General features: G+C 34.8%; 3 protein-coding genes across 4 annotated transcripts; all 3 read right to left on the bottom strand.

The window, feature by feature from the left end:
- Positions 1–2,107: 2,107 nt before the first annotated feature.
- LOC127263972 (uncharacterized) lies at positions 2,108–3,736 on the bottom strand. Its single transcript, XM_051293295.1, has 5 exons — positions 3,516–3,736; positions 3,361–3,423; positions 3,167–3,251; positions 2,219–2,358; positions 2,108–2,125 (listed from the first exon to the last, which is right to left on the bottom strand). Exons 1-5 carry the CDS (start codon positions 3,549–3,551, stop codon positions 2,108–2,110), a joined length of 342 nt encoding a protein of 113 aa, XP_051149252.1. The 5' UTR covers positions 3,552–3,736.
- A 3,243-nt stretch (positions 3,737–6,979) lies between these two features.
- LOC127263799 (ADP-ribosylation factor 2) lies at positions 6,980–9,988 on the bottom strand. 2 transcript variants are annotated; one of them, XM_051293027.1, is made up of 7 exons: positions 9,828–9,988; positions 8,729–8,898; positions 8,541–8,611; positions 8,228–8,347; positions 7,494–7,612; positions 7,325–7,406; positions 6,980–7,235 (listed from the first exon to the last, which is right to left on the bottom strand). In XM_051293027.1, exons 2-7 carry the CDS (start codon positions 8,874–8,876, stop codon positions 7,230–7,232), a joined length of 546 nt encoding a protein of 181 aa, XP_051148984.1. In that variant the 5' UTR covers positions 8,877–8,898; positions 9,828–9,988; the 3' UTR covers positions 6,980–7,229. The 2 variants fall into 2 exon arrangements, with proteins under 2 accessions (XP_051148984.1, XP_051148983.1); XM_051293026.1 differs by lacking the exon at positions 6,980–7,235 and having other exon boundaries at positions 7,313–7,406.
- Positions 9,989–14,997: 5,009 nt separating this feature from the next.
- Positions 14,998–17,819, bottom strand: LOC127263387 (polygalacturonase At1g48100-like). The gene is made up of 5 exons (XM_051292379.1): positions 17,373–17,819; positions 16,877–17,008; positions 16,545–16,811; positions 16,245–16,452; positions 14,998–15,851 (listed from the first exon to the last, which is right to left on the bottom strand). Exons 1-5 carry the CDS (start codon positions 17,715–17,717, stop codon positions 15,268–15,270), a joined length of 1,536 nt encoding a protein of 511 aa, XP_051148336.1. The 5' UTR covers positions 17,718–17,819; the 3' UTR covers positions 14,998–15,267.
- Positions 17,820–18,479: the final 660 nt, after the last annotated feature.

Raw genomic sequence — 18,479 nt, 5'->3', positions numbered from 1 at the left:
CTATCAATTAAATAAACAAATTAATCAAAATAATTCAAAATTAATTTCAATCCAAAAAAAGTAAAATAATTAATTTTGTACTATATTTATAAATATTTAAATTAATTAAAATAATATGATAATTAAACTTACCGTTCTTTCCTCCCACGTTCTTCTTCCCCACGTTCTTCTTCAGCGCGCAGAACGGCCATTCTCTTCTTCAGCGCACAGACGTAGCAGCGAGCGACAGTCTCTCTTCAAGAGCAGCGAAATTTCTTCGCCAATTCTTTCTCAACACCGACGATTCCAAAATCCACCTTCCCAGCACCATGATACCCAAAACACCTCGTTCTCCAGGTAAATATTTTCTTCTCCAATCTGGTCGAATTGAAATGAATTGGTACGAATGGTATGAATAAAAAGTAGAAAAAAGGGTAAGAAAAAAATTTAAAATTAATTTTAGATAAGATATGAATGGATGGGAGAATTTCGTCAAAATATCGGATATTTTTGTCGAACCGGAATGGTACTGACCGTTCTGATTCCGGATCGGCCGAGTCGGACCGGACTCGGCCGATCCGGCGAACCATGATGCCCATAGAAATATAGAGTTTGTTCTGAACGATTTTTGAAGAAAATTTTTGAAGAATATTATTTGCAAACACTTTTAACATATTTTATACTAATATATACTCCCTCCGTCCCACATACCATGTCCACGTTGCCGTTTCTGTCCATCCCACGTACCATGTCACTTTTCTTTTTTGGAAAATGATTACACACTTTAATCTCATTTTAAACTTTTAAATTTTATTTTTTAATAAATTTTAATTAAACTAATTAGTTATCTTAATCTTAATTTATAATTATTTATATTATAGGATAATTATTTTCACTAATACATTCTTAATTATCTACTAATTACACTCTTCCCAAAATACTGTGTCTACAATGTAGCAGATACGGTACGTGGGACGGAGGTAGTATTTTATTTCAAGTTAATACTTTGAACACATGATATTATTTTTGGTGATGGATCACATGTTGAATTTAAAAATTTATTACCACTACCGAAAAAATAGTTTTATGCTACAATCGGACATTTTTCGTGCAATTTGCGTATTTGCTAAGTGATGACTTTTATCCGTAATGTATACTCGCGTAACAAATTTCTTTTGTCATGCAACTTTTCGTAGCTATTATTGTTGGTCAACGCTCCCTATGACAGAGTTTTTGTTATGATGTTTGTTATGAATTTTCTCTCGTAATCATAAGTCGAGCTTTTCGCGCATGTGGCAGGACTTTTAGTCGTTACGAAATTTCCTCGCGTTACCAAAACATTACTATGACCGCTTGTCAAAGTATGCTTTATGTTACGCATTTTTGTTACTTCATTGAACCTGTAATAAAAAATATACTTTCTTATGGTCACGAAACTAGTCGTAACAACAAACATCCAAGAACCTCTCTTTGTTATGTCATTTCATATTTTTGTTATGTCATTGCATCCTTTTGTTACGTCACTAAACCCTTAAAAGAATTATCCTTACTTATGGTCACGGAAACGGTCGTAACAAACATTCAGAAATAACTTTATGTTATGTCATTTTATCCTTTTGTTACAGAAAAATAACGTCTCATAAAAAATAGTGGTTATGATACAATTGAAATTGTGCGTAAAAAATTGACTTGTTGTGATCTCCTTTATACCGAAACATATTATGTATACGACCATGCTATAAATATCAAGATCGACCATAATTGTAAACAATAAACACTATAAGGGAATCCCAACATAGGATATTAACATAACAGTACTTACTAGTCCATGTCCATCACCTAACAACAAAATAAAGTATTCTATCAAACAAGCCTAGCAATATCTCCACTTCGACATATGTTCCGCACAACACAAGCATTTCAAACATCCAAACTAGTAATAAGCAAGTAGGGCTATCCATCAATCCATAACCACAATTCTCACCGCAAAAAAGATAACTCCAAATGTCTATGCATCTAATCCATAGGTATTTCACATAGCCATAACAACCTACCATCCAAGCACAGCTACGACATGCAATCGATAAGGCAAACGGGAGCAAAACATTAAGGAATCAATTGAAATGCTTCAGGGGTGGCGCATGAACTACAATTGCCAACAGAAGGAAGTTTAGTTTAAGTAATATTTCTTTTAAGTTTTGGAAGACAATACATGAAAGGTATGAAAGTAGATCCGTACGTCCTTGTAGTTCCACTCAATAGGGTCTTCACCGACAACCTCGCATATAGTAGTCACCTCAGCAATTGTCAGCAAAATAAGGGGTGTCTCCGAGACTAAGGTGGATGTAACGAAAACCTTGACAATGGAAAATATGTAACCTACAACATTCACAAGTGCAATTTTTAATCTGTAGTTCACCGTATATATCAACACACGATCAAACTGTATATATAATATGCCATAACACATTTGAAGTATAAACTTCCAACTCATATAGCACGAGTATGTACATTCGGATATTTACTACAACACATGTTATTCAACCCATGAATTAGGCACCAAAACACACTACTTTATAATTTCCAATGTGATTGCAACTCGAACTATAAACCAACCATCCACCCATAAAACCTAAGTAAAACAATAGATCATGTAAAATATTAAAATAATAATTTAATTAATTAATTAATCATTATGGTTACCCCCAAATGAGACTGCTCCATGAATGTATTGTAGTATCATATCCCGTGGAGATTAATTATCATTTACACACTAAATATGAGCAGACACTCGTAGATGAGTTCGCCCATCACTTAAAGAGCTGTTGTAGGCAGCTCAGGACTGCAAGATACTCAATAATAAAGCTAACATTCATCAATTTTGAGACTCCAATGTGCACCTAAATAGTGTACTAGCAGCATAGCCGTAAACAATGTCATATGAACAATAAAAAAGATAAGATCAACACATAATCGGAAAAATACCAACATAGCCACTGCCCTACATTAACATACTATATATACATAATATTCTAACTGTCACATATGTCAAATTGAATATGCCCAGACTCAATAAAACTATGATCATTTGCATTATGAGACTTGAACGGTCACAATATCGACGATGCGGTATGAACATCATATTGAAGGATTTAAAAGAAAAAACTCAAGAGACAATGCCACGAACCTGGTGCAAGAGGGCAGAGTAGAAGTCCTTCAGCAACAATTTTCTTCTCCCCGGTGCGAGATAATATAAACACACGGGTGCCGACCTACAACAGAGATTTCAGAAGATTTGAAAACATAGTTGTCCAAGAAGATTATCCTAAAGTTGACATTGCACTGATTACTAGTGAACTTTAGGGTTTGACGACATCGTACCGTCATAGGTGATTCGGACACAGGCCTGAGAAGCTCAGACCTCGTATCAATACGAGTTGTGGTCTATCAAGAATATGCAGATCAAAGCAAATTCATTAGCCATCCAAAGCTTGTGGGATACAATTGTAAAAAGTATGGAAATTACGACTACTTACAGATAGGCCAGTAACTGCTCTAGAGTTTCTATGCATGAATGCATACACATCAGCCTTGATGAATTGAACTCAACCATCGTTGCCTTCAACTCTGCAAGTCCGTTCTGCACTTCTTCTCACCCTTGCTGGAATGCTACACTATCTGTTAAACCAATTGCATCACGGCGGGGATGGGCTGAACTCGCGGCACTGTCAACCTTTGAGCGCTTCTTGCTCTTTCCCCCCAGAGCCTGTCAGTACATAGCAGCAGACAAGTATGTAAAACCCCTCAGGTCGGAGACCAGGTGCAAAGAATTTTGTATTTGCAATAACTGCAAATCTTCCTTGTGTTGATATTATCCTTTGTTTTTTCTTTAGTCCCCAACAATGTAAACAATACATTCTCACACATTTTTTTCAATGTGCATCAATTCGAGGTTGTGACGTACCTCATTCTCAGCCCAATAAGGGAGCTCGAATAGAATGTTCTTTTTTTTTTTTCCACTTACGTTGGTGCCCATCTATCTCCCGACGCGTTTTCAGGATCGCTGCACAACAACCTTCTGAATTAGGTCAACCCATCAATGGTTGAAGGAAGACATCAATCCGATCCCCCAGGCCATGCGGACCATCTATAATCATAGAGATGATGAACAATGGTTTCTCCATGCATAGCCATGGAGGTAGATTATTTATCACAAGTACTACGGGCCAAATGTTGTAATGAAACCTCCGGTGGCCAACCCAAGGCGTACATTGCGAATATCCTCAGCGAACATGGGGTACCGATGATCAAACCCCTTCCATGTAGGACTATTTGATGGGTGACGCATCTTGCCATCATCGACACGCCCTTCTGCATGCCATCGCATAGAAGATGCAGTTTTGGAAGATAAGAACCATCGCTGCAATCGGGGAATCAACAGAAAGTACCTAAACTTCTTCATGGGAGATCTGTCTTTACCCTGTGCGAATCTCTTTTCCCCACACACAACACAAGCATCACCGTGAACATCTTGCCCGATAAACAACATACAATTGGTGATGCATGCATGGTTAGTATTGTATGTGAACCCCAAGTCCTTCGTGATCTTGTTAGTCTCGTAAAAGTTCTTCGGGAGGACAACATCGTCTGGCAGTGCATCCCTTGACAACTCAAACAACAAATCAATTGAGTTATTAGAGGATTGTCGCTACCGTTGCTGCCACCAAATATTTTAATTTGACAATAACTTTAATCTTTTAGAGTTTAGCGCCACCACTACAATAGAGGATCATCAATGCCACCACTAACATGACAATAATTGATTTGAATGTTTTAACATTAAATTATTATAGTATATTTATAAGATTTTAATATCATTTTTGCTAGTTTGTGTTTGTGTTTGGAATTGATTTTTTTTTTTTAATTTTAAATTTAAATAGTATTTAATATGATATTTTAAAATAGATAAAAATATTTTTTTATTAGAAATCATTTGAGTTGAATACTAAAATAATAATTTGAAATTGAAACCTAACAACTCTAAAAGTGTAATTTAATATTTCTTCCGTCCCTTAACAATATATCTATTTTTCTATTTTGATCCGTCTCATAACAAAGTATCCATTTCCTTTTTTTAGTAATTGTACTATCTACCTAATATTACAAATACCCTTTCAATTTACAATATATTACACAAATGCTATTACTTTTATATCATACAATACTAATAGAGTTAATTTAGTCTTTTTACCTTTATTTTTACTTTATCCCAATATAATACTAATATTTTTAAAACTTTGTGAAAAAATAAATTGATATATAGATATGAGACGGAGGGAGTATATTTTTAATGTAAGTAATTCCTTATAAAATATTAAAACTATGTATACAATACATACTAATTTTGCTAATGTTTTGACGCTAATTTTTATTATTTTATTCTTATAAATTCTATATTCAATAATTAAATAGGGTTTTTCAATTATAATATTAGATTTTAAAAATATATTTTATTTAAAGTATATGATCAAATGCTCATTTATATACGATTGAACAACGTTTTGGTTTTATTTTATTTTTTATTCAACTATGATACGAAACATAAATATACACCAAAATTCTCTTTAAATAGGTTATAAAAAGTTGGTAGCTGATATTGCTAATGGCTTGTCAATGGTGTAATGAATCCATGTTATTAATCTTTCAGCATACCCGAATCTTCTTCTCAGGAGCAATTGTAGTTGCCCATTGTGTAAAAAACCTCCATAGTACATGTAAATACACACGTGTTCAACTATTTAATAAATTTTGATAAAAAAAACTAAAGAAAAATTGTCCAATAGCTTAACTATGGCATGACAGAGACAATCAGGAAAAAAGACGAAACAGAATAAAGGAGGGAGGGAGGGAGGAAGAGAGAAAAGCTGATAGAAAGAAATAAGAAGAGAGAAAGGGAAAAGGAAAAGGAAAAGGAGAAAAGAGAACGTGAGAGAGAAAGAAAGAGAGGAAGGAAGAACATGTGAGACAGACAAAAAGAATAGGAAGAGTGAGAAAGAGATAAAAAGAAAAAAATACAGGAGAGGTGTCCCATCTCACCAAGTCTGACCTTTTAATTTTTGTCTATTAAATTAAAAGTTATAGTATGTTTCTTTAGATGGTTTTAAAAAAAAATTGGTTTAAATTTGGCATTAAAATAAATATAATGGGATATTTACAAGAGAAAAAATATATATATTTTTTTGAAAAACGTCAAAATCAAAATAGTAAAAAGCTGTTATTTTAGCCAAACTAAACATACCTTTACTTTTAGATTAATTCGAAAAAATTTATAAAATCATCATGGAAACGACCTCAGCTACGTCTACACCGTATGACGATATAAAGAGGTATTGACGTAATATTTTGAATATAAAATTAATTTTTTAATATAATATAAAAATATATATAAATTTAATATTTTTAGGAAAATAATTCTAATAAATAGTAAAAATGGAATAAAATCTCGAATTTAATATATTAATATTTTAGGAGTTTAATTTATATAATTTTAAATATATTATTTTTGTACTAATTTTTTTTATGAAACTTTGTAAAATATTTAATTTGATATCGATTAATTTAATTATAAATTTTGCTTAAGAAAATTACTGCTCAGTCCCAAATAAATTATCTATATTGACACGAAAATTTTAGTAAAATATAAATAATTAATTATTTAAAAAAAATAATTATGGTATAATATAATTAAAATTAAAATTAATTATAAATTATAAAATATAATTAAAATGTATAATTATATTTTTTTAAAAAAAATTACAAATTGCATAGGACAAATTAAAATAAAAAATGTGGACAATTTATATTTTAGCCGGAGAGAGTCCAATTTTACTAAAAATTGTATACAATATAAATAATAATTAAAAAATGAGACGGAAGCCGGAATGGGAATTTCTCACATGTTTGGGCCAAAGGTAAATGTGATGGAAACGTTATGCAGTCATAGTGGGGCCCCCACAATTGAAGGATGATAATATGGTAGTAGAGTAGTATAATGTCTTCAGTTCTGCAAATATGTGAAACAAACACTATTGACTTGTACAGCCATATTCAAAGGTCCAACCAAAAACACAGCCACCACGTACAAACCAAAAATAATAACAAACCGAAAATACACACACACACATAGCTAAAGAATATGACACCAAAAAGTAGAGGAGGTTGTGGAGAACTCCAAAAGAGCCCATCTGCTTTTAACTCTGTGAAAGTAATGCATGCGAGAGTCAAAAACAATATAACATCCGAAAGCAATCAAATTTTGAGATAATTTTCGAATTTAGTTGCTTGCCTTGTTGGCTATATTGTTGGAGAGCCAGTCGAGTCCCTCATAGAGACCTTCCCCTGAGGTAGCACAGGTGCTCTGGATGTACCTACATGCATGCCAAAAGAAACAGCTTAATTGTGGCACTAAATGCTTTAACTTAATATCCTATCATATAAAGGGAAAGAATGTTTACCAATGGCGCTGCCTGAGGGAGTGTAGGCCGAGCTTGTCAGTTATTTCAGCAGCATTCATTGCATTAGGAAGATCTTGTTTGTTTGCAAATACAAGTAATACAGCATCTCTCAGCTCATCCTGAAAGGAACAACCAATATTTCCAACCACACAGTCAAACAAGCTTAACAGCAGAAACAATCCAGCACAATCTTCTACATTAACACATTTACTTGCTAACAAGAAATAGACTGTTAATATTAACAAGAATGTAGCTCTCAGGGTGTTGTTGTGCATCCAATGCAAGAAATAACATATAAAGAACGTGCCACCATAGTTCAGTTTATAATCTTCTCTCATGATTTGCCCACGCAGAAATGTGCATGTATTGTCCCACAATAGTAAGTTGGTTATGTTTGCAATAACAATAAATAAACTTGTCCCATATAGTTCCTTTCCTTCAGTTAGTCTCATCAAATCAAACAAATATATGCAATAGCTTAGGTTGCTGAGAATGTTACAGAAGAAGACGTTTGTGAATACAAGAAGAATACCATCAATGGTATAACTAATAATATCTGTAAGTATTAATTAGTTAGTTCTTTTTAAACCTATTTCTTATCGATAAAATAAATTGTAAAGCAACTAGCAATAGTCGATAAGATATGATCTGAAAGTCTTACATTAAGGTGAACCGATTCTCTGAAAAGCATGGCATGAGATAGGATAAAATTTCTGCTGAAACTGGATTATTACCTCATTCAACATCCTGTGCAATTCATCCCTTGCCTCGACAACACGGTCTCTATCATTGCTGTCCACCACAAAGATGAGCCCTTGGGTATTTTGGAAATAGTGCCTCCATAATGGACGGATCTGTAACAGCATAGCAAATGCAATTCAAGTTGAGTCACATGTAAGCTACTTCAAAGCATCTAAGAACATCTAATTCTATCCCGTGCGATGAAATTGCATAAAAGAAGCTCAATTGGAACAAGTTATTATATTTTGATACTTGTAACATTGCACGAAAACCAAATAACCAGATAAATAAATATTAACTTCTGACCTTGTCCTGACCCCCGACATCCCAAACAGTGAAGCTGATGTTCTTGTACTCAACAGTCTCCACATTAAAGCCTGAGTACCATGAGTAAGCACAGGCATATTAGATAAAATTCAACAATTTAAAAACAAGAAAATCCTAAACAAGAGACAAGTTCAACAATGAAAAGTTACAGACTAAGGAAGCCATACCAATGGTAGGAATAGTAGTGACAATCTCTCCAAGTTTCAGCTTGTACAGGATGGTAGTTTTACCAGCAGCATCAAGACCAACCATAAGAATACGCATCTCCTTCTTGGCAAAAAGCCGACTGAAAAGCTTTGTGAATGTCAACCCCATTACTCTTTCTAGCTTCTCAACCCTGTATGCCATTATGCAACCATTTATGCTAAGATATACATTACCAGCATTATATGCATCTCATGAAATCAACCATAAACAAGTGTAGACTGTAGTAAGGTTCCTTCAGCATAATTGACACAGCCTAGTGCATCATGCCCAAGGTAGATAAAGTCTAATGCGCATTTTGTGTATACTTATCATGGTATTTAGGAAATAACTACATCCAAACCGAAGGATTAGGCACTTTCTAACCGAAGGACTTGATACACAAACAAGCAAATATGATGTTACTATTGTGACTTCAATCAATTCAGATCATCTGAGAACCTTCTCTAACTATACGCATAAGATCTAGAAATGCAAGATTAAAGAATTACGATTAGATACATGATCAAATCGATGGGAACAAAAACAAATATTTTTCCAAATTTAAGAATTAGCCTGTTGTAGAGAAACCTCACCTCGAGATTGAAATTGAAGCAAATCAGAGGATCTAGAAGAAAAATCAAAGCCCATAAAAACTATCTACAACATCAAGACTTTCAGATCATGAATGAGTATCAAAACTTTTAACAAGGGATCAATCAGATCAAAAGGTTTCCGGCAAAATTTCAAAATCTGAAAATAAATAAATAAAATAATTCCAGAATTATTCCGTGGAAACAAAACAGCTGCAAAATCAATAGATCTAGCCCCCAAATATAAACTCAATCAACACAGAAATGCTATTTCCCTCCGATCAATCACAAAAGTCCAGCAGCCATTCAATCGACGCCAAAATTAACAATCGCAAGTACCATATATCAAAAACCTAATCAACACAGACGACAGACACAAGAGATCATATAACATACAACTTAAAATCGCATAAATCATCCAAGAAATGAAAGCAGCCCTCACAAACACGGAAACACAAAAAACTAATATAAGAATCGAATCATCAGGCACCTGCAAGCAGTAGATCTTGGTAGCGTCGGAGAGCACGAACGGATCGTGCGTTGGCGTGAAAAATAAGGAGCAAGACTAGACTGAAAAGAAGAAATGAGGAATCGTCAACCGGTGGGCATTTATACGTGGGAGGTGCGTTCGCTCGGTCATAATATCCGCATTTCCCACTAATTTCCCTAAAACCACGCTGTGGATCCCACATTGAGTCCTCCTCCGTTGGATCCACTCCATCTTCGGCTGGTACGGTAATTTTCACATTGGATTACAGCTGTCGAGTTACCATTTTAATTAGTACTCCCTCCTCTTCCGTCCACACACAAAGTAATGGGTAGTTAAAGTAATAAAATAATATTTTTGTTTTTATCTTTTAATATAAAAATAACAATGTGATGTAAAATAAATGTATTTTAAAAAAAAAATGAAGTATTTAATGAAATATTTACTTTGTAATTGGACGTTACAAAATAAAAATATGTATATTTTATACCTGGACGAATGAAGTAGTAGTAATAGTATGCCCTTTTGCACTTGCCTGTCTTAAAAAATCAATTACTCCCACTAATTATCTCGGTGCAAGATTGTCATTTACTTTTTGCACATAGATTTTTAATATTAATATTATAATAAATTGTAGTGAAAAAGACGAAAATACCCCTATTAGTATTGTGTAATATAAAAGTAATGATATTTGTGTAATATAACGTAAATTGGAAAGGTATTTATTATATTAGGTAGAGACTACAATTACTAAACTAGGAAATGGTAACCTTATTGTGGGACAACAGACGAAAATGAAAAATGACAACCTTTCATGACAGAGTGAGTATTTAAATTAGACCTGTCAAAACGGATTAACGGGACGGATTGACCCACAACCCACCATAACCCGCAGATAGGCTGGTTGTTTGCGGGCCAACCCGCGGTAAAGCGGATCAGAATTTCATCAACCCAACCCAACCCACCGGCGGGTGGCAAGCTAAGCGGGCTAGCCCACGGGCTTTTTTAAAAAAAATAATATTATAAATATTTTCGTAATTAATATTTAAAAATAGGTAAAAATAGTTTTATTGTAAAATTTAAATAATAAATATTTTAAAATAAATAAAAAAATATAAAAAAAATTTAATTCTAAATAGTATTAGTTAGTGTGTTTAAAAAAATTAATAGTAAGAAATATTTACAAATAAATCATAATTAATTTTATAAAAATGTAGATTCTAGAATAAAAAAATATTATAAAACAATAAATTGGAAGACGAACAAAACAAATTATGAAAAATTGAAATAAATAAAAGTGACATTGATAACAGAGTTAGAAAATAAAAGCAACGTGTAGACAATATTGATTAATTTATTTAAGCTAATTTTATTCGTCTTAACTAAAAATATATCTTTTCAGTAGATTAAAAATAATAATATATTATTTATTAAATAAAATATACATGATGATTTTGATATTTTTTTCTCTTTGTACATTATTTATAAATTAATTGTATTTATAATGGTATATTTGTAGTTTATATAAAATAAAAATATATTCTGATATTAATATTTGATTACTTTTATTATAATTTATTAATATGACAGTAAAAAATAATTAAAAAAATATTTAATTGATACGGGTGAAACTAATTATTATATTTACTTAGCCCGCGGATTAACTCGTCCCACTGCGGGCTAACCCACTCTCAACCTACGGCCCACGTGAGTTGGCCCGTTTAGGCTCGCATCTTAACGGGCTTACAAAATTACAACCCAACCCTCCTAAAAAGTGAGGCGGGCGGGCCAATCCGACAGGCTCAACCTATTTTGACAACTCTAATTTAAATAACATCTTGAATTTTTGTTTTTTTTTCCCCAAAAGTATTCACTCGGTAAATATCCAGCAACCAAGTCCGATGGGTAAGTCACATTAGACTAAGTGCAGACACAACTTGAGGTTTTTACATTAAATAAGAGTGTTATGTAAGATAAGGAAAATTTTATTATATAAGACTATAAAATATTATTATTATAATATATATATATATATTTTAATGGAAGTATATACATGAATGCATGTACAAGTGTGTGTACTTTTTTATTCAGGGTGTGTTTATTCGAGGGATTTGTGAAGATTTGTATTATTTATTTCATTTTTTTTTAAAAAAAAAATATCAAATCAAACATCTATTTTTTATATTTATATTATACTAAAAATTAATTTTATATTCAAAACATCACATCAATACCTATTTATATCACATCATACAACTATTCAAATTCAAAATTTTTTACTATTTAAATCTCAACTCAAAATCCAAACCCCAAACAAACACGCTATATATATAATATATCTGTGTTTTAAATAATAAAGAGATGGATAACAAAATTTGAGAGTAAAAATTATATTGATTTCCATTAAGTACAAGATTTATTTATAAGCTATTAACAATACAAATTGTCATCAATTTTGATAATGTGGCATCATAATATGAAGACACAATATTATTCATGACATCTATTATTATTAAATTGGCAATGTATGTTCTAACACTCACTTTTATGTGTAGTTAATTGCAATTGATATGTTTCATTAATATTTTTATTAAAAAATAATTCAATGAGATAAAAATTCTAGTGAATAAAAACAAAGTACGTCATTCATATATTAAAATAATATTTTTGACGTAGACATCATTTAAATTTCGCAATCAAACACATTTCAATATTCTTTATTAATTTTTCGAGTGTTGTAGTTGGTAAAACATTGGTCAATAAATCTGTTAAATTTTTATTTGATCAAATAAAATTTTTGATGAAATATATTTTGTTATATCTCATTTGATATATTTTTCTTTTAATTGATTTATACAAGTTGTATTATCTTCGTATAAAATAATAGAATTTCTTTTTTTTTTTTTTCAAATCTCAAATCACAATTCTTTCAAATATGGTGAGTTATTAATCTCAACCAGACACTCTCGAATAGCATCATGGATTGTTATTATTTCAACATGATTTGAAGATGTCACGGTTAATATTTGTTCAGTGGATCTTCAGGACACCATAATACCGACACAAGTAAATATATAGCAAATCTAAGAAATGGTTGTGTTGTGTTTTTATATGAAAAACTTGATAATAAAATCAAACAAAAAATGATTTTCTAAATCTTGCTTGTATTGAATCGAACCAAAAAAAGAGAACATAGAAATACAAAGAAATGTTTGAGCCTCAACCCCTAGCACACCCTTATTGTTAGAAAGGGACGACGAGGATGCTACCTTAGCCCAGTGCGGCTAAACAGTCGAGAATGGCCCCAAATCTCACCAAAATCGAACAAACCCTAACCAAATTGATCGATCCCTCACTATCGCTAGAATGTCACGAATTTACGCTAATATCTCACCAATCACATTAATAAGCCTCGCTTATTACAATCTTTAGAAGAATTACAGAAAAATCCCTATCCAGCTATCTACAAGAGCAAGCGGATGAAGAAGACGAGTTGGAGGAGAGATCGCAGCCACGGCGCAGTACATAGGTATAAACATATATCAAACCTTAAATCAGATCAGACGGTTCACAAAATATCACAAGATCGAACAATCGAGATTCATCGATGTTGAACAGTGGGCCAAGAATTGGATTGGGCCAACAACCTGGCCAAGACAACTTATGTGGGTTGAACAAAAATACGTAAGGCCGCAAAATATATCAGGGACAACCGAACATTTTCTCCACCTTGGGACATGATTGAAGAGGCACCTAAGGGTATTAACACCTAATAAGCTGTATCAAAATTTAAAATTTTCAAACACAACTCAAATTTAGCAACAGGTAATGACTTAGTGACCATATCAGCCGGTTGAATTGAGAAGGAATTTTTTCAAGTTTTATAAGGCCTTTAGTAACAATATCACGTATAAAATGAAATCTAACATCAATATGTTTGGCGTGAAACACCGGATTTTTACACAACTGAATACCTGATTGACTATCGAAAAATACATGTACCTTACCTTCCAAGTATCTAAGTTCTGTCAACAAGCCTTTAAGCCATAAAGCTTCTTAAATAGCCTCTGTAACAGAAATATATTCAGATTCGATAGTCGATAGCGATGGTCAGCGATGGGCATTGACGTCACTCAGAGCAACGATGGTCTTCATCGTGAGTTGAGATTGAATGGTTACACCACTCTGACGCCCTCTTCGCTTTAGTAATTTTTAGATTTCACTTCAAAGACCATTGGTTCAGCGGTGAAAATTCACTAGCTTTCGGGGCTTAGTCAGACTGAATTTTTTGGAGAATTCGACTTTGAATTTTTGCTTTAATTTGACTTTAGTATAAATATGTTTTGAAAATAGAAAATATGTTCAAATTTGAAGTTATCAATACGTTAAGTCATCGAAAAGAAGAAGTTGCAGCTTATGAAGATTCACGGAGTTGAAAATTCTGCCCATATGTTGAAAATCGATTGCAATAAAATGTGAAAGTAAGAGATGTCATCAGTCTTGTATGTAAATCTTGAGATATTGATTTAGATATAACTAACATGGGGCAAGTGTGGGCCTACGGTTTCTACTTTATAAATATTCTTACTTTACTTCAACTAAAGAGGCTGTCCGGACACGATGTTTTTGTTTGCAATATTATATTCCATTGACGACTATCTTGCAAACTACAATACTATAGATATTTTTGTTTGGTGTTTTTTTAGATTTTAGTGTTCTGCTTATATATTATTTTGAAATAATATTTTTTATAAAAAAGAAATTATATAGATTGAAAATAGTAAACAAAAAAGCCAAATAAACACATCCATATTTTAGAAAATAAATCATTATAATAATAATAATAACTTAACATCACGTGTCGCTTGCCTATTATGATTTTTTTATAAAATAATTTTAATAAATGATGCGGCACCCATGTGTCCACATGCATTTTCTGACTAAACTATATACACAACCGTCTTTATAATATTAGAGAGAGCATATCTGGTTCGGAAGGGCTGGACTGCTTGTGCTTGTAATGTGTTTTTTAGCTTCTAAATGAAGCTGTTGGATATTACTTTTGTGTTATACTTGAATAATAAAGCTTAGTTGTATTTAATATCTAAAAATAATAATGATAAATGAAACAGAAGAGAAGCTCTGACGATCTAGTAGGAAACAAACAATAGGTATCATCATCATCATCATCCTCATTATCATCTATTACTCACTGTTGCTAAAATCATGAAGCAACATTTCAATAGTAATGGTGCGAGGAGGGGCCAGCAGCAGCAGCAGCAGCATTGCCGACCACACAAAAAGTATACAAATTAACATACACTTCCATTACTCTATTTACACACACCACCACCAATCCTCATCATCACTCATATTCATCGCCTTAATCTTGTTTCTCAAATATATCTATATATATATATATTTGTGTGTGTGCTCTGCTCAATCAGCAAGAATCATTGTCCCCCTGAATCCGGTTGCTCGACGGCTTTCCGACCAGCAGACACTCCACCGGCGGGATCGTGGGCGAATAGAGCTGTCCGAATGTCTGCCAGCAATAAGGATCATACATGTGGTAGTGTTCTTGCTGCGGCTTCAGCTGTATGTTTGTAAGGATGACATCGGTGCATGGCAAGCTGTCGCTGCAGGCCAAGTGCACGGGCTTAACCGTGTACGTGCCCCTTATGTTTTCGTAGTTGATCCCGGACAGAGCCACTGCAGATGTCTGGTTCTTGCATTTGGTCTTGTCACAATAGTATTGATCGATCACGATTGGCAGCTGCACCTCCGATACCTGGATGTTCGAGAATTGCACTCCCTGAACTGATCCCGACCCGCCCTGCCATGTTTTGATCCGGACACCGTTCATTGTGTTATGCATGACGACGTCGCGGACAGTGATGTTCGACACGCAAGCCTTGGTGTTGTCTTTTCCTAGACCGCCGATGCTGATGCCGTGCCCCGGTCCGCAGTTTATGTTGTGTATGTACACGTTGGAGCATCCTGTCTGGATCGACACGCAGTCGTCCCCTGCAAGAGAAGGAAGATGTTACTTTTGCTTAGTATAGAGTTAAGACATTATGTTATGTCTGAAGTATTATTGTTCTCTCTCGTTCTGCATATTCTTTTGGTGAGTTTGTCTCATTCATTACTGTTCTGTTGTGATCAGGACAAGACAGACAATTCATGGCAACAATGACAATGGGTCCGAAAACTCTCGTGAGGACCTAATTGCCTTTACTACAAGGGTGTGAGTTTATGAAAGGTCCCCCCACCCCACCCCATCCCTCACCCTGTCTGTAACTGTAAGGTAAGGATAAGACTCCAAGTCCAACAACAGAAAATGGATCACATAGATATATGATGTCCAGGCTTCATAACTGGAAGGAACCAACGAGTAACAAATAAAACTAATATGTTTACCACAGGCTAGATTGGAGCTTCGAATGAGCACGTCTTTGGAGTTCTGCAGGTGAATCCCGTCAGTGTTGGGGCTGTCCCCTGGCGACGACACGCTGAGATTATACACCGAGACTCCGATGCAGTTATCAAACTTGAGATGGCACTGCGGGCTATTCTGAATTGTCACCCCGGTTACCGTCACATTGAAGCTTCCGTAGAATCGCACAGCCTGTCCGTTGTTCCAAGAAAGAATGTACAAATTTTTTTATATGCTAGAATAGAAATGAAGGAAGGTGAGGTGGGGTGGGGTGGGGTGCTTACAGTTGGTTTAATGCTTGGCATTTTCCCAGCAAGAGAGGTAGGGATAAGAGGCAAGGTGGTGTTTGGGGGATAAATGAGCTTAGCTTGATCATCCAAAGGATCATCATCGTCATATGGGGAATTCTTCCACCAAACAGCTCCATTTCCATTGATGGTGCCACTGCCTCTGATTGTGAGTCCCACCAGTTTGGTGAACTCCAGCCATTGGAAAAGGCCTGATCCCCAGTGACTACTCGATCCTGTTGGGGCAATAATTGTACCATCCAGCTGCACCAGACCAATTCATTAAACTTTGAAATAACTAAGCATTTGACAGTTAAATCGTTAGTTACCTGGAAGACAATGTTGTGCTGGCAGTATGGACCAGAAAATGAAATGGGCCCCACTAGGAATACATGTTCTGCTGGCACATTAACCATGGAGGCTTCAACCTTACAAGCAGCAGCCCAGGCAGCTTGGAATGCCTGCAGTAGTAATTAACTAGTATTAAGACATTTTCACACACACTCAATTCACTTGGAGCTGCTATATATCTATCTTTATAATACGAATTCTTTTCATTCTAACAGTCAAATGAACTGATAGATTCAAGTAAAAGGGCCTTGTTTAATTTTCTAAGCATTCATTATTCAGGGACTTTAAGGAAGGGCATGTGAACTTTAGTGCTCAAAAGATAGGATAAAACCATAAAAAGTCACTCACATTCCATTAATTAAGACAAGTGCAAGGGGGAATTAATCATCCTGTTTCAGACAGCTTATCAACCTGGCAGAGGTAATGAGGTGATGATGTGTTGGACAGTTAGAATGTCGTTTCTTGAGTACCTACCTTAGTGTCATCTGAGGTGCCATCTCCTTTGGCTCCAAAATCCACGACATTGAAAACCGATGAAGTGTGAGTAGGAGGAGGGATGACTTTAGGATTTCCGGCGGCGGCCGGAGGAGGAGCGGGAGGCGGGGGTTTGGGGTTTGACTTTGACTTTGACTTGGCACGGTGGTGGGTGGAGCCATGGCTGCTCCTGGATTTGGGCTTCTTCTTAGAGAGAGAGGTGGCTGTGGTGCTTCGACTCTGCCTCCGATGTCTTCTTGCATGGTATGTGTCCATGTGGGAACACCATACGAGGAGCACAATGACGATCATCGCTGTAAGGTTTTTGATGCAGGAGGTGGACATTGTTTGGTTTCTTGTTGTTTAGGGATATACCAGTGGTGGCGTGGCGGAGGGTGGTGGTGGTGGCGGTGGCGGGCAGGGGAAAAGTAGTGGAGATGGGCTTTTGGTTTCTGTGTGTAGATATATAAAAGCTAGAAAGTGTAGGACGAGGGAATGAGACTGAACTGTTGTCATAGTATGAGGCTTTTCTTTTGGCGGCCCTGGGAGTTGGACTCCGGCCGAATCGACACACGCCATGTCGATGGTGGTGTTCAAGTCCTGGAGCGTTTACTCTTGCCTGGATCAATAACTCATGTAATAACTGTTTTTCATTCCTTTGTGGTGAGCACATTATTGCTTTGGTTTTGCTCTAGCTCTGTGTAAAACTGGTCCCGGACCTTATACGAAAAACACTTTCTGTTATGTCGGAACACATTAATCCTAAGTAGCAGCTTGCCAACGCATTTCTGAAATTAGTTGCAGTAAAGGCTCCATTCTAACAAATTAAATTAATAATTATGCTTCCAAAACCCCTCTAATGGCGCCATTGTATGTATTAATTATTATTATTATATTTGATGTAAGAGATAGGTTCAAGCATGCACGTGAATGAGTGTGTGTCTCTGGATTGTCAAAGCCCAAAGGGCAGCCTATGTCTGTGTGGTTATTACAACATCTCTATCTATCTATCCTCTCTCTCTCTCTCTGTTTTTCATCCTCACTCTCTCCTGCTTCACGGGCTTCACTTTTGCACTAATCTTTGCTTATTCTGTCTGCCCTCTTCCA

The sequence above is a fragment of the Andrographis paniculata genome, unplaced genomic scaffold (assembly GCF_009805555.1).
Source record: "Andrographis paniculata isolate CXL003 unplaced genomic scaffold, ASM980555v1 Contig69END, whole genome shotgun sequence".
In the NCBI taxonomy this organism is placed as follows: Eukaryota; Viridiplantae; Streptophyta; class Magnoliopsida; order Lamiales; family Acanthaceae; genus Andrographis; species Andrographis paniculata.
This window is presented reverse-complemented; position numbering and strand designations above follow the sequence as displayed.

What these genes read in the sequence shown, in the direction of transcription:
- LOC127263972 (XM_051293295.1), bottom strand. Translation starts at nt 3,551, where the DNA reads ATGCATAGAAACTCTAGAGCAGTTACTGGCCTATCT. An exon ending in TGTCCGAATCACCTATGACG is followed by an intron (nt 3,252 to 3,360) that starts GTACGATGTCGT and finishes TCTCTGTTGTAG; the next exon opens with GTCGGCACCCGTGTGTTTAT. An exon ending in ACTCTGCCCTCTTGCACCAG is followed by an intron (nt 2,359 to 3,166) that starts GTTCGTGGCATT and finishes TGAATGTTGTAG; the next exon opens with GTTACATATTTTCCATTGTC.
- LOC127263799 (XM_051293026.1), bottom strand. Translation starts at nt 8,876, where the DNA reads ATGGGGTTGACATTCACAAAGCTTTTCAGTCGGCTTTTTGCCAAGAAG. An exon ending in CACTACTATTCCTACCATTG is followed by an intron (nt 8,612 to 8,728) that starts GTATGGCTTCCT and finishes CATGGTACTCAG; the next exon opens with GCTTTAATGTGGAGACTGTT. An exon ending in ATGTCGGGGGTCAGGACAAG is followed by an intron (nt 8,348 to 8,540) that starts GTCAGAAGTTAA and finishes ATGCTGTTACAG; the next exon opens with ATCCGTCCATTATGGAGGCA.
- LOC127263387 (XM_051292379.1), bottom strand. Translation starts at nt 17,717, where the DNA reads ATGTCCACCTCCTGCATCAAAAACCTTACAGCGATGATCGTCATTGTG. An exon ending in GCACCTCAGATGACACTAAG is followed by an intron (nt 17,009 to 17,372) that starts GTAGGTACTCAA and finishes TTACTACTGCAG; the next exon opens with GCATTCCAAGCTGCCTGGGC. An exon ending in TGCCAAGCATTAAACCAACT is followed by an intron (nt 16,453 to 16,544) that starts GTAAGCACCCCA and finishes AACAACGGACAG; the next exon opens with GCTGTGCGATTCTACGGAAG.